General features: G+C 44.3%; 1 protein-coding gene across 1 annotated transcript; it reads right to left on the bottom strand.

Moving 5' to 3' along the window:
• Positions 1-1958: 1958 nt before the first annotated feature.
• On the bottom strand, positions 1959-10227 carry LOC107291888 (cytochrome P450 2W1-like). Its single transcript, XM_029285035.1, has 9 exons — positions 10030-10227; positions 8164-8326; positions 7336-7485; positions 5744-5901; positions 4913-5086; positions 4268-4409; positions 3311-3495; positions 2491-2632; positions 1959-2149 (listed from the first exon to the last, which is right to left on the bottom strand). The coding sequence occupies exons 1-9, from the start codon at positions 10225-10227 to the stop codon at positions 1959-1961; spliced, it is 1503 nt and encodes a 500-aa protein (XP_029140868.1).
• Between the last annotated feature and the right edge of the window lie 1534 nt (positions 10228-11761).

The raw sequence follows: 11761 nt of genomic DNA, 5'->3' as shown, positions 1-11761 counted from the left end.
GAGCAAAATAGTGGTCCAACCATCTATTTACCTGCATCTATGCAGGAGGGAAAATTTAAAAAAAAACACTTTCTTTCCTTTCTGGAAACTAATCTAGAAGAGAAGCAACCTGGAATTAAAGAGAAACTTCCTAACAGTGATAACAATTAACCAGTGGAACAGCTTGCCTCCAGAAGTTGTGGGTGCTCCATCACTGGAGGCTTTGAAAAAGAGACTGGACAGGCATTTGTCTGAAATGGGATAGGGTCTACTGCTTGAACACGGGGCTGGACTAGAAGACCTCCAAGGTCCCTTCCAGCTCTATTCTGATGGAAGCTTGATTGACTTGGGAGATGGTGCAAGTATCTTCTCTAAAACGGAACACAAGAAACAAAGAGCTTAAATTACAAGGATGAAGATTTCCGCTAGACGTCAGCCAACATTTTTTCATGGTAAAAAGTCTTCAACCATGGAGTAAACTTCTGGAAGTGGTGTATTCTCTTTCACTGGAGATATTTAAAGAAAAATTGAGGGGCCATCGGTCAGGTTATCCATCTAGCTTTCGGTAACAGCGATTGCGATCCTGAGCAAGGAGGGGGTGGTGGATGTTTGCTTAAAATGATCTCTACTGTCTCTTTTGATCCTTATCTTTTACAATTCTACATCATTCCTTTCCAGCTCTTGTTTTGGTCACTTTTTTTCAACAAATATTTATCTATCCATTTTACAGCCTGCCCTTTGGATTTTCTTGGCTTTTAAGCTGGTGAGGCATCAGCCATGAAAAGGCTCTGAAAGCAGAATTGCCTAAGCTTAACAGAGTTGGAAGGGACCTTGGAGGTCTTCTAGTCCAACCCCCTGCTCAAGCAGGAAACCCTACATCATTTCGGACAAATGTTTGTCCAATCTCTTCTTCAAAAGCTCCAGTGATGGAGCATCCACAACTTCTGGAGGCAAGCCATTGGTTCCACTGATTTATGGTTCTAACTTTGCATCGCAGGATATCACACATAACAATTCTTCCCATCCTGACTAGAGCATTGCTGGTTCTTTCTCACCACTGTGGCACCTGCCATGTGCTCCCGGCAATCAGAAAGCAAAATCAGGAATGAGAACTTAGGTGGAGAGATATATAAATTGATTTTAAAGGTTGCCAGGGTTATACAAACACGACAAAAAGCAATGTGCATGCTTCTCATGAAAAGCCTCACTTTTGGTTTTGAAACGCTGTGTGTCAGATGGAGAAGAGGCAACGCGAGGATGAGCTAGCCTCTAAAAGTCAAGAAAAGTTGCAAAAAAAAAAAAAAAAAAAGGGTTTGCTATGATGCAGACCAGCCATGGAGAGGCAGTCGAGACTCTCAGTCAGATACTGAAGAATAGAAAAAGGCTGCAATGATAAGAACAGCCTGTTTCGATTAAAACCAGTAAATCTTCTCCCCTCCAAAGGTAAAACGCTTCCTAGAAGTTCACAAGGTCAGTCTCATCCTTCGTGATAGTTTGGTGAAAGATTGGAGGGGCAACTTATTTGCAGATGTGCTTATCCATGAATATATATGGTAAGATTGGAGGGTCAACTTATTCGCAGATGTGCTTATCCATGAATATATATAGTAAGTTAAACATCATTTTGCCCCCAAGGATTTGGGGTTTTTTTTTAATATCTATTTTTTTCCACTCTCTTTCTCTTTTGGAGTCTAGCTTAATGTTAAATCTAGCTTGCTATGGAATTAGCAAGCTATGCTATGCTATGTTTCTCCATCTTGGCAAGTTTAAGATGTGTGAACTTCAACTCCCAGAATTCCCCAGCCAGCGCATGAGCAGGGAGGCTTTTAAAGCTGCCAAGATTGAGAAACCCTGTCCTAAGATCTACATGTAGAGATACAGATTATATACACACACAAACACACACACACAGAGTGTATGGTCTGTATAGGAGTGTCTTTTCCCCTTCTTTCCCACCTGCGTCTCGTGCCACGTTTGCTTCACTCACGGAGAACGGCCCACGTCAGCTGCGGCTGTGGTCTTAGGGTGAACGTCGTCTTAGGGACTTCCAGGTCCAAGTCCATTTCTGTAAGCCCGGGCGGAGGCCGGAAAGTGAATTTCTGCAGGAGGCCCGTGAAGAAGAGGAAGAGCTCCATTTTGGCCAGACTTTCACCGATGCAGTTCCTGCGTCCTATGAAAAAAAAGAGGGAGGAGGAGGATATGGAGGAGGAGGAGAAGGAGAGGGAGAGGAAGGGGGGAGAAGGAAAAAGAAAGGAGGAGGAGGAGGAGGAGAAGAAGAAGAAGGAGAAGAAGGAGGAGGAGGAGGAGGAGGAGGAGGAGGAAGAAGAAGGAGGAGGAAGAGGAGGAGGAACTTCCAGTCTGGGAAAAAGTGTCCTGAAGAGTTTCCCAACATGCAACTCTTGTGCAATGGCAACACAACCCTTGCAGGAAAAGCTGCTAGGGGTAACAGGGTCCCTTCACTGCAGTTATTGGACCCCCAAAGCTCAAAGACTCCAAGAAGGTCTTAATTACCTAAAGAATAGGGCACAAAGGCGTCTTTCTTGACGAAATTCCCACTGGGGTCAAGGAAGTGGTTGGGGTTGAATTTGTGGGGGGTTTCCCACTGGCTCTGGTCAAGCAGGACTGAGGTCAGCGATGGGATGACCATGGTCCCCTGGAGGACAGGAAGGAGAAGATCAGAATGAGAGCCTATCCGCTGTCTCTCATTTTTTCAGCTACCTGGCTGGAGTCAAGACCGAATCATAGGCACAAAAACGATAAATCTCTTAGTCGGGATCATGTGGGGAATCCATCTGTTTTGAAGAATCCAGACTGGGGAAAGTTAGGTAAACCTTCTTCCATCAAACTGGATTAATTAAGAGCCCTGGTGGCGCAGGGGTTAGAATGCAGTGTCACAGGCTAATTCACTGCCCACTGCCAGGAGTTCGATCCTGACCGGCTCAAGGTTGACTCGGCCTTCCCTCCTTCCGAGGTCAATAAAATGAGGACCCAGATTGTTGGGGGCAAATGTGCTGACTCTGTAAACCGCTTAGAGAGGGCTGTAAAGCACCGTGAAGCGGTACACAAGACTCACTGCTATTGCTATTAATTTTAGCAGCCTCAGATCCAGGGCCAGGAGTAAACCCTTAACTTACAAGAGTTTGTTTAGTGACTGTTCAAGACTACAACACAACTGGAAAAAAAAAAGGCACTTAGGATCATTTTTCACACTTATGACCACTGCAGCTTTCCCACGGTCACATGATCAAAAATCTCTTTAACAAATGTCTCGCTTAGCCACGGAAGTTTTGGTCGTAAGTCGAGGGCTCCCTGTACATTTGGGGGCTGTTACCTTGGGGAGGAAGTAGCCTCTGAAGTGGGTGTCCACGGAGGTGCTTCGAGGGACGTGGGGCAGGAGGGTGATGAAACGCTGGACCTCGTGGATCACCGCGTTGGTGAAAGGCATGTGGCGTCGGTCTTCGTAAGTGGCCCAGTGACCCGGCTTCACCACTCGCCCGATCTCCTCCTGGACCTTCTCTGAAGCCAGACGAGCAAGAAAGGGAACCAAACACCGTTCAGGCCGGGCAAAACAAATCTATCCGTTTAAATTTCATGCCGTTCCTCCTTGTCCTCCATCATCCAGACTTCATTCCAACCTGTTTCTACATGATTGGTCTTTTTTTAAAAGGTCTGAGCACCCCTATTTTAATATCTCCCTGTACTCTTGTTTTGCTTGTCATTAACAGGCAAGAGAATTATATAATGCATGTTTTGTTCTAAGCATTTTGGTCCCTTTTTCTTAATTTAGAGGGAGGGGGATTATGCAGGGGTCCGGAGCTGTGAAAAGTCTTGCAAAACTTCTGAAAGTGTCACTTCTCACATGCAAAGATGTTCTGGTTCATATATTGGTGTTACCTGGTTAAGTTATTAAAGCCAGTTTCCTGGTTGCTGACTTTTACCATCCCATCTTTCCTTTCCTTTCCTTTCCTTTCCTTTCCTTTCCTTTCCTTTCCTTTCCTTTCCTTTCCTTTCCTTACCCTTCCCCCTTCCTTCCTTCCCCTCCATCCCTCCCTTTTTTTGCTTGCTTGTTTCAATCCATTCTGTTCCACTAAATTTGCAGCTAGACAAACCTGCTCTAATTTCCCCGTGAAATTTTCTTTTCCACTTGAGTTTTGAAAGCATGGACTTTCCACCTGAAGAATTGAAAGCATGGACTTTGTGAATCCAGCCCACCTTGAGCACACAACCCTTACACCTATGCGTAGCAGAAGGGTGGAAACCACAACATCAACAGAAAACAACAACTCACTTTGCATCTCCGGATACCTCATGGCCAGCAAGACAGCCCACTGCAGAGTCGTGGCGGTGGTCTCTGTCCCAGCCATGACGAGATCCAGAATGGACGCAATTAAATTATCTTCGTGGAAGAGGTTCTGCCTTTTGTTCATGTCCTAGGAAAGGGCACAAAGTAGGGGTGAGAGGACAAGGAGGGGACACGATGGATGTTATGGGCACAAAACCTCTGCTCCACCCACAACTTCTGGAGGCAAATCCTTTCCCTGATTGATTGTTCTAACTGTCAGGAAGTTTCTCCTTAGTTCTAGGTTGCTTTTATCCTTGATATGTTTCCATCTGTTGCTTCTCGTCCTGCCTTCGGGGGCTTTGGAGAATAAGTTGATCTCTCTTCTCCATGACAAATATTGCAAGACTTCTATCATGTCCCCCTTAGTCCTTCTTTTGTTAGCCTAGACATTCCTAGTTCCAACAAAGGGAAGATGTTGGGTCTACTCTGTCTTCCTCTGTTGTTCAGAGGTCTGATATCAACAAAGCTAAGATGGTAGTCACCATGGTTACTATGGGTGATGCACATCATGTGGCTGCCATCTTCATTTTTTGGATGGCACCCAGATGCCCACACCCTGTTTCTTAGCTTTGTTACTTGCGCTGGGCATACCTGTTGCTGCTTGAAGACTAAAGCTTCTGTGTAGCTCCTGAAGCTATTGCCGTTGAGATCTTGTCTGCTACTCTTGATGTAATCTCTGATAATCACTCGGACCTCTTCGATCTTCCGAAGCAAAGTCTTGTGAACACTGAAGAGAAAACCCAGGAATGGGTAGAAGTTGAACAGCTAGTGAGAAGCAAAAGAAGGAAAAGGAGAAGGATAAGAAAGATCGAGTATAATAAATCTCTGCTTTGCAAAGGACACCATTAAGATCCAGAATTTGCAGATGCCAGACTTTTGCTGATTCTAACTCATTCTAATAATTTTTTCTAACTTTTTCTAGTCTTCCCCCCCCCCCCCACTGTTATTCCTTGTGTTTTGTCTTTCGCTCCATTCAGTACGTGGCCATTACGTTCTCCATTCTCTTTCACCCTCAATCCATCTTCCCCAAATATTCTTTAATGCCCAAAGTTTAAACAGACAATATGGAAGAGAGAATAGAATAGACAATATGGAAGAGAGTAGAATAGAGTAGAGTAGAGTAGAGTAGAGTAGAATAGAATAGAATAGAATTTATGTTCAATTTCTAACAGTGAAAATATATCCTGCATATCAGATATTTACATTACGATTCATAACAGTAGCAAAATTACAGTTATGAAGTAGCAACGAAAATAATTTTATGGTTGGGGGTCACCACAACATGAGGAACTGTATTAAAGGGTCGCGGCATTAGGAAGCTTGAGAACCACTGGTTCAAAGCAATTTATTTTCCCTCGAAATGAATAGGAACAATAAGGGAAAGGAAAAAGAAAAAGAAGTGGCAGAGGCAAGCCAGCTTACGTGTAAAGCGGGGGACCCAAGAAGACACATCACTTCATCTATGAGTCTCTGAAGAGTGAGAAAAGTCGGGTGGTTGTACTCAAACCGTTCCCCAAACAGCAGAACAAAAGTGATGTTGGTCGCAGCCGCGTTGAAAGTCGTCAGGTTGAAAGGCTCACCTTCAGAGTTAAAAAGAGAGGGTCACTAATATCGGTGGAATGGCTCACCTCCAGAAGCTGTGGGTGCAAGACAATGGTGGGATTCAAATAGGTGAACAACCGGTTCTCTGTGTGGATGCCGCTTCCGGAAGTCCGTTCTGGGCCTGGGCAACAAAAAAGTAGTTACCGGTTTTGCCAAACTGGTGCAAACTGCCTGAATCCCACCACTGGTGCAGGAAGAGACTGGACAGCCGTTTGTTTGGAATGGTATAGGGTTTCCTGCCTGAGCAGGGGGTTGGACTAGAAGACCTCCAAGGTCCCTTCCAAGCCTGTTATTCTGGTCACATCTGTCCCATTGATCAATCATGTCCATTGGGGTTTGTGTGTACCCCATCGGGACCTTTTCAGGCTCCCTCGAATCTGATCATTCAGCTTAGGCATTGCTAGAGGACAAGAATAAAAAGGCGTTTGCTTTTTATTTTTTAAAGTTATTTAACTACTGCTTTTGCTGCATTGTTATTCGCAAGGTGCTTCTGAGGGAAGAAGCAGAAAAGGATAATGAAAGAAAAGAGCGAGTCCGTTTTTTAAAAACTGCAGCTAGGTCAAAATCATTAGTCACAGCGGTGTGGATGAGTGTAGATTGTTGCAGAGCAAAATGGCACCAGGAGAATTTCAGCAGGCTGGGTAACCACTAAGGCAGGGGTAGGCAACCTCGGCTCTTTTATGACTCATGGACTTCAACTCCCAGAATTCCTGAGTCAGCTATGCTATTCAATTCTGGGAGTTGAAGTCCATGAGTCATAAAAGAGCCAAGGTTGCCTACCCCTGCACTAAGGGGATAGTTTAATCTTGCAGTTGTCAATTTGGTAGAGAACTACACACACATACGTACACACACACCCAAACACAAAAGCATTGGTGTTTTAGGGCACTGTGAAAAAATGTATACAACCTTTCTCTGCCTGGACCTTTTTCCATTATCCCATGACCTGTATGGGCCAATTCTCAGCGCTTGTTAAGGAGTTGAGGGCCTGCTTCGTAAAGAGACACCTGCAAGCTCATCCGTCAACACTAAAGGGCCCCACCTATTCTCCAGTTGACATAAAAGCACAATTAGAATTATGAAGGCTTTGCTCTGACAACTTGGTATCGCTCCACTTCGGCAGCCTTAAGGTGCGTGGACTTCAACTCCCAGAATTCCCCATGCTGGCTGGAGAATTCTGGAAGTTGAAGTCCGCCCATCTTAAAGTTGCCAAGCTGGAGGAAACGGTATCCAAGAAGAGAAATTTAAGTTCTTAATAAGAAATCGTTTCGTTGTGGAAATTCTTGTAATTATCCTTTTCGTGTCAATAACTCTTGTTAAAGAAGACTCTGGTCTGTGCCCAGAACAAGGATTGGTTTTTGCGAGGTCTTTTGCAATTCAAGGGGAATTGCTCTCCCCTTTTCTGAACTCACCTTCGAAAGAGTTAATATTCTCTATCAGAAAACTTAGCTCTTCGGTGATGCATTCCTCAATGTGTTTTTTCCCCATCCCAAGGTTGCGCATGGTGGACACCGTAAATCTTCGGGTAGTCCTCCATAGCTCTCCAGTGGAGAAGAAAACCCCTGTGGGGGAAGACAGAAGATACGATTGAAGAAGAGCGGTTTATATTCTAAAGTTGCTGTCAAGGGCAAAGGATCAGGGCCATCCATTAAGTCGCAGCATAGAAGATTTATTCAAGCCTATAGACGAGAATTTAATCAACTAACATTCAATACTCAACTGGCACCAGATAAGGATCAATGGAACTCAAGAGTAGTTGGATTTTGATCACTTGTGGCAACTTAAGGAGTCTAAGCTGATGACATGTTTAACTCCACCCCCAGCTCTGCCTGCTCTTCTCCTACAGCTACTTTCTGGAGTATAAGAAATTTAGGCATACAGACTCCAAAAATGTTTGCAAGTAAATAACCCAGCTAAGAAAGCACCAAAGTCCACAAAGAACTTATTTCCTAGAGCTACATGGAGGATTAAAGACGACAAAGTACAATGCCAAGTCCTGTTATTGAAACAGCCAAACTTTCTGGACAGATTCCATCTGCCTATTATCTGTTTCCCCCCTAACGTATCACCCTGCCTAGAGATGTTCAGGATTCTTCATCTATTGAGGTTCTTCAAAGGTTCACAAATGGTTAGCAATGCCATGCTGATTTCCACCAACAAATGAGTTTGGGATAACCAGTTTTGAAGTTACATCTTATTTTAGTTTTCTTTATTTGGGGGAGGCGCGCGCAAGGGTTTACCATTTCCATGTTGAATTTGCTCAAATATAGGTATGGAAGGCCTGTCCACAAATTCCTCGGTGAAGTTCACAAGAGCGTCCTTCACTGCTTCGTAGCCCGTCAGCACCACCACTTTCTTGAATCCGAAATACAGGGTAAAGACGGGCCCGTATTTTTTCGCAAGCTGAAAGAGAAGCCAATAGAAATGGAATGACTGTGGCGAAAGAAAGCAAAGGTAGTCCCAATAGTCATAGGCGCCTTGGGTGCAATCCTAAAACATCTGGAGCACCACCTGAACATCATCTGCATTGACAAAAAGGCAGCTTTGCTTGGAACAGCTTACGTCCTGCAATGAGACTTACAACGCCCTCAAACATCCACATCTGCCTCTCCCAGGTCCTTGGGAAGGACTCGACAGGTGGACAAAAATGTCAAATCCAGTCTAAACAGCTGGCTGACTGAATGACCAACCAGAATAAAGATGTTTATTGACACCCTTTGATGAGCCTGCCCATGTCTTACCGGGCCATGGACACAAACTCTCAGAAATTAAGAAATAGCGGTCACGATATGATAGCCAAATCTGCCTTGGGGATGAGGGGGGGGGTCTATCAAATAAATATCAGGACAGACCCCATCGAATCTTGGGTGCTTTGGCTTGATTTTAGACAGATTGGCAAGGTTTATTATCCAATGGCAACTGGAGACAGAAATGGGCTTTTTCAGATTCTGACTAATTAAAGGTTCAACGATTTGCCAGCCTCGTGCTCAAACCAACAAGTTTGCTTATTCCCATTGTGGTTAATAAAACTAGGGGATCGGGCTAAAGGTGAGGTCTGCTCATGGCCAACTCTGTCTGCGTGAGTGTGTGTGTGTGTATCTCTGTGTGTAATGCACACAGACCCACACGCTTGCAAAACCACACCCTCGCCAACATCTTTCAGAAGTAAATACTCTAAAGCTTGTAATTTACAGTGACCCACCTGCCTTGAGTGGCTGAACTTTAGAACAATTGTGATTATTTGATTCCAGCTCCTAAGCATGATATCCACTCCTTCTCCTTAAGCGCAAACAGGTTCACTTGGGTTAATAAATATGTATTAACACGTCCCATGGCTACATTGGCCCAGTCAGTCCAGAACACCCGACCTAACATTAATAGATCCAGCTGAGCTCAAAAGAGAATTCTCTCCTGCAGCTCCAGCCTCAAAAAAAAATCCCTCCATTCCTGTTCTGGCACCCTACAGAAGTTGTAGACTACAACACCCATCCTAAGCTGCCATCAAAGTCAGTAGTATTGCAAGGAGCACCATTGCAAATTTTGGGTGCAAGAGAAGAATTCTCAACGTTTTTGTTAAGCTGCGGTGTATTCATTGGTATTTGTACTAGCAGAATTTGCATCTCTCATAACTGTTCCTAAGATGAAAATCAAGGTAATAATAATAATAATAATAATAATAATAATAATAATAATAATAATAATAATAATAATAATAATAATAATAATAATAATAAATAATAATAATAATAATAATAATAATGCAAGCCCAAGAATGCAAGCAAGGCATTCATTTCTAAGGAAGTTCAAAGTCAGAGTCGAATGAAATACACATACGAATCACGCACGTACACACACCTGCTTTGTTTCGCACAACTTAACCAATAGCTCAAGCAAACTTTGAACAAACCTAAACAGAATTCATATTCTGCATTCTGGCAGGGCACTGTGGAATCCATCGGTTTAAAACAAGGCATCCTAGAAAAAAAAAAAAAATCATCCTAACAAGACTTGGGGAAAATCTGGAATTTGCACCAGGGAACCGTTAGCCGAAACTGTCAGCCCTCCTTGTCTCTCTCTCTCTCTCTCTCTCTCTCTCTCTCTCCTACCTTCAGCAGGGACTTGTCCTGCCTTTTAAAATCGAGCAAATGCAGGTGTCCGATGATGGGAAGCGGCAAAGGGCCGGGCGGCAACTTTAAAGATGATTTTTGAAAGAGAGCCGGCAAATAGAAAGATGCCAAAAGCAGCAGAAAAAGCAGCAGAACGACAGAGGCAGGGAAAGAAAAAACGAAATTCAGCAGAGCCATTTGCAAAGGAGAAATGAAACGTTGGCCCAGGTGTGGCGGATAGCAACCTGGGCACCGGCTGCCTCGTTTTTGTTCACCCTTTGCCAGCGCTGAGCTTTATAAGTCTGGGCTGCAGACATGTGAACGAGAAAGACTGTTAAACCCCACCCTCTTTAACCACTTCTGGAGAATGTGGTTTAAGCAGTTTCTGATTGGAGAATAAAAGCAGTTTTAAGTTACTGGCTCCGTGGGTCCCTTATCCCTGAAGCAGGTAAGGAGGTCATCAAAGCTACCGTTTCGGACCCATCCAGGTTTTGGATCTACTTCAGGAGCCAAAGGACATTTTTCAGAATGGGTTCATGTCATGGAGCTATTGTGAGTGGGAAAACATAATAGCACCCATGAATCTCTATGGAGATTCTCAAGTCATCCAGGTCATGGTTTTCCCAAAGGTGCTTTTTCCAAAAAGCAAAGAAGCTTCTTGGATGAAACGCGAAAGTTCTTCAAGGAAAAACTAAGTCCAGTTGTCTTTTGAAAAAAAAAACCATCTTTGGGATGATAGCCTCCACCTGCCAAGAATGCTGAGTACGATCAAGACCCCCTGACAGTAAGCAACCCATCCCTTTTCAGGTCTTTATCTGGTTAAGCTTGGTTTCACACTTCCATAAGTGTTGGTGGTCATCTTCAAGGTCCTACAAGGTTTGGTTATTTGAAGGACTGTCTTTTCCCATCTACCCAACTCAGCAGACCGGGGAGGATGTTATGAGTCCCCTCTCTTAAGGAGGTCCATCTAGAGTAGGGGTCTTCAAACGTGGCCCTTTTATGACTTGTGGACTTCAACTCCCAGCATCGCTGGCTGAGGAATTCTGGGAGTTGAAGTCCACAAGTCCTAAAAGGGCCACGTTTGAAGACTCCTGATCTAGAGGGAGCAAGGCGAAGGGCCTTCTCCGCGGTGGCTCCCTCCCTGTGGAACATCATCCCTGGGGAAATAAAACTCTCATCTTGACATTATTTCTTTAGGCCCTGAAGACATGATTCCGCCAACGGTCCTGGTGACCCCAGGTTGATACGGGGGCCCATCAAATGATTGGTTTGATTGTTTTCCCTGGTGTGTGTGTGGGGGGGGGGATTCAACGGGTTTCGTATTTGGGTTTTTATTTCTGTAAGCTGCCCAAGTCGACGTGAGGGTATTGGACGGTCATATACATTTTCCAGATAAATAAAAATAAAATAAATAATGGATTGTATTATTGGCAACTGAGCAATTCTGGGAGTTGAAGTCCACAAGTCTTAAAGTTGCCAAGTTTGAAGAGCCCTGGCATTCAGTCAACCAACCTGGGTGGGTTTCCCTGCAAACAAGTCCCAACACTTCAACTTAATATTCCTGTTGAGTTTCTTCACCTGGCAGGTTGGTGGTGGCCTCTGACTTCTCTGCAGTAGGTGCTCCAGCCAGGTAGAATATATTTCTTTGCCATGCTTGACTGGGAATGTTTTGTCAAGAGTTGAAAGCAGAGAGGGCAGGTCCTCGTTTGTCCTACTTGCAGTTCTCCAAAGA

The sequence above is a fragment of the Protobothrops mucrosquamatus genome, unplaced genomic scaffold (genome assembly GCF_001527695.2).
Source record: "Protobothrops mucrosquamatus isolate PMUCROS unplaced genomic scaffold, P.Mucros_1.0 scaffold1217, whole genome shotgun sequence".
NCBI lineage: Eukaryota > Metazoa > Chordata > Lepidosauria > Squamata > Viperidae > Protobothrops > Protobothrops mucrosquamatus.
Note: the sequence above shows the minus strand (reverse complement) of the source record. Positions and strands in the feature narration are given on the sequence as shown.

Excerpts from the sequence above, each read along its gene's own strand:
- LOC107291888 (XM_029285035.1), bottom strand. The coding sequence starts at position 10,227 with ATGGCTCTGCTGAATTTCGTTTTTTCTTTCCCTGCCTCTGTCGTTCTG. Across the intron at positions 3,496-4,267 it reads GAGGTATCCGGAGATGCAAA|AGAAGGTCCAGGAGGAGATC; the intron begins GTGAGTTGTTGT and ends GTCTGGCTTCAG. Across the intron at positions 2,633-3,310 it reads GAGGCTACTTCCTCCCCAAG|GGGACCATGGTCATCCCATC; the intron begins GTAACAGCCCCC and ends CCTGTCCTCCAG.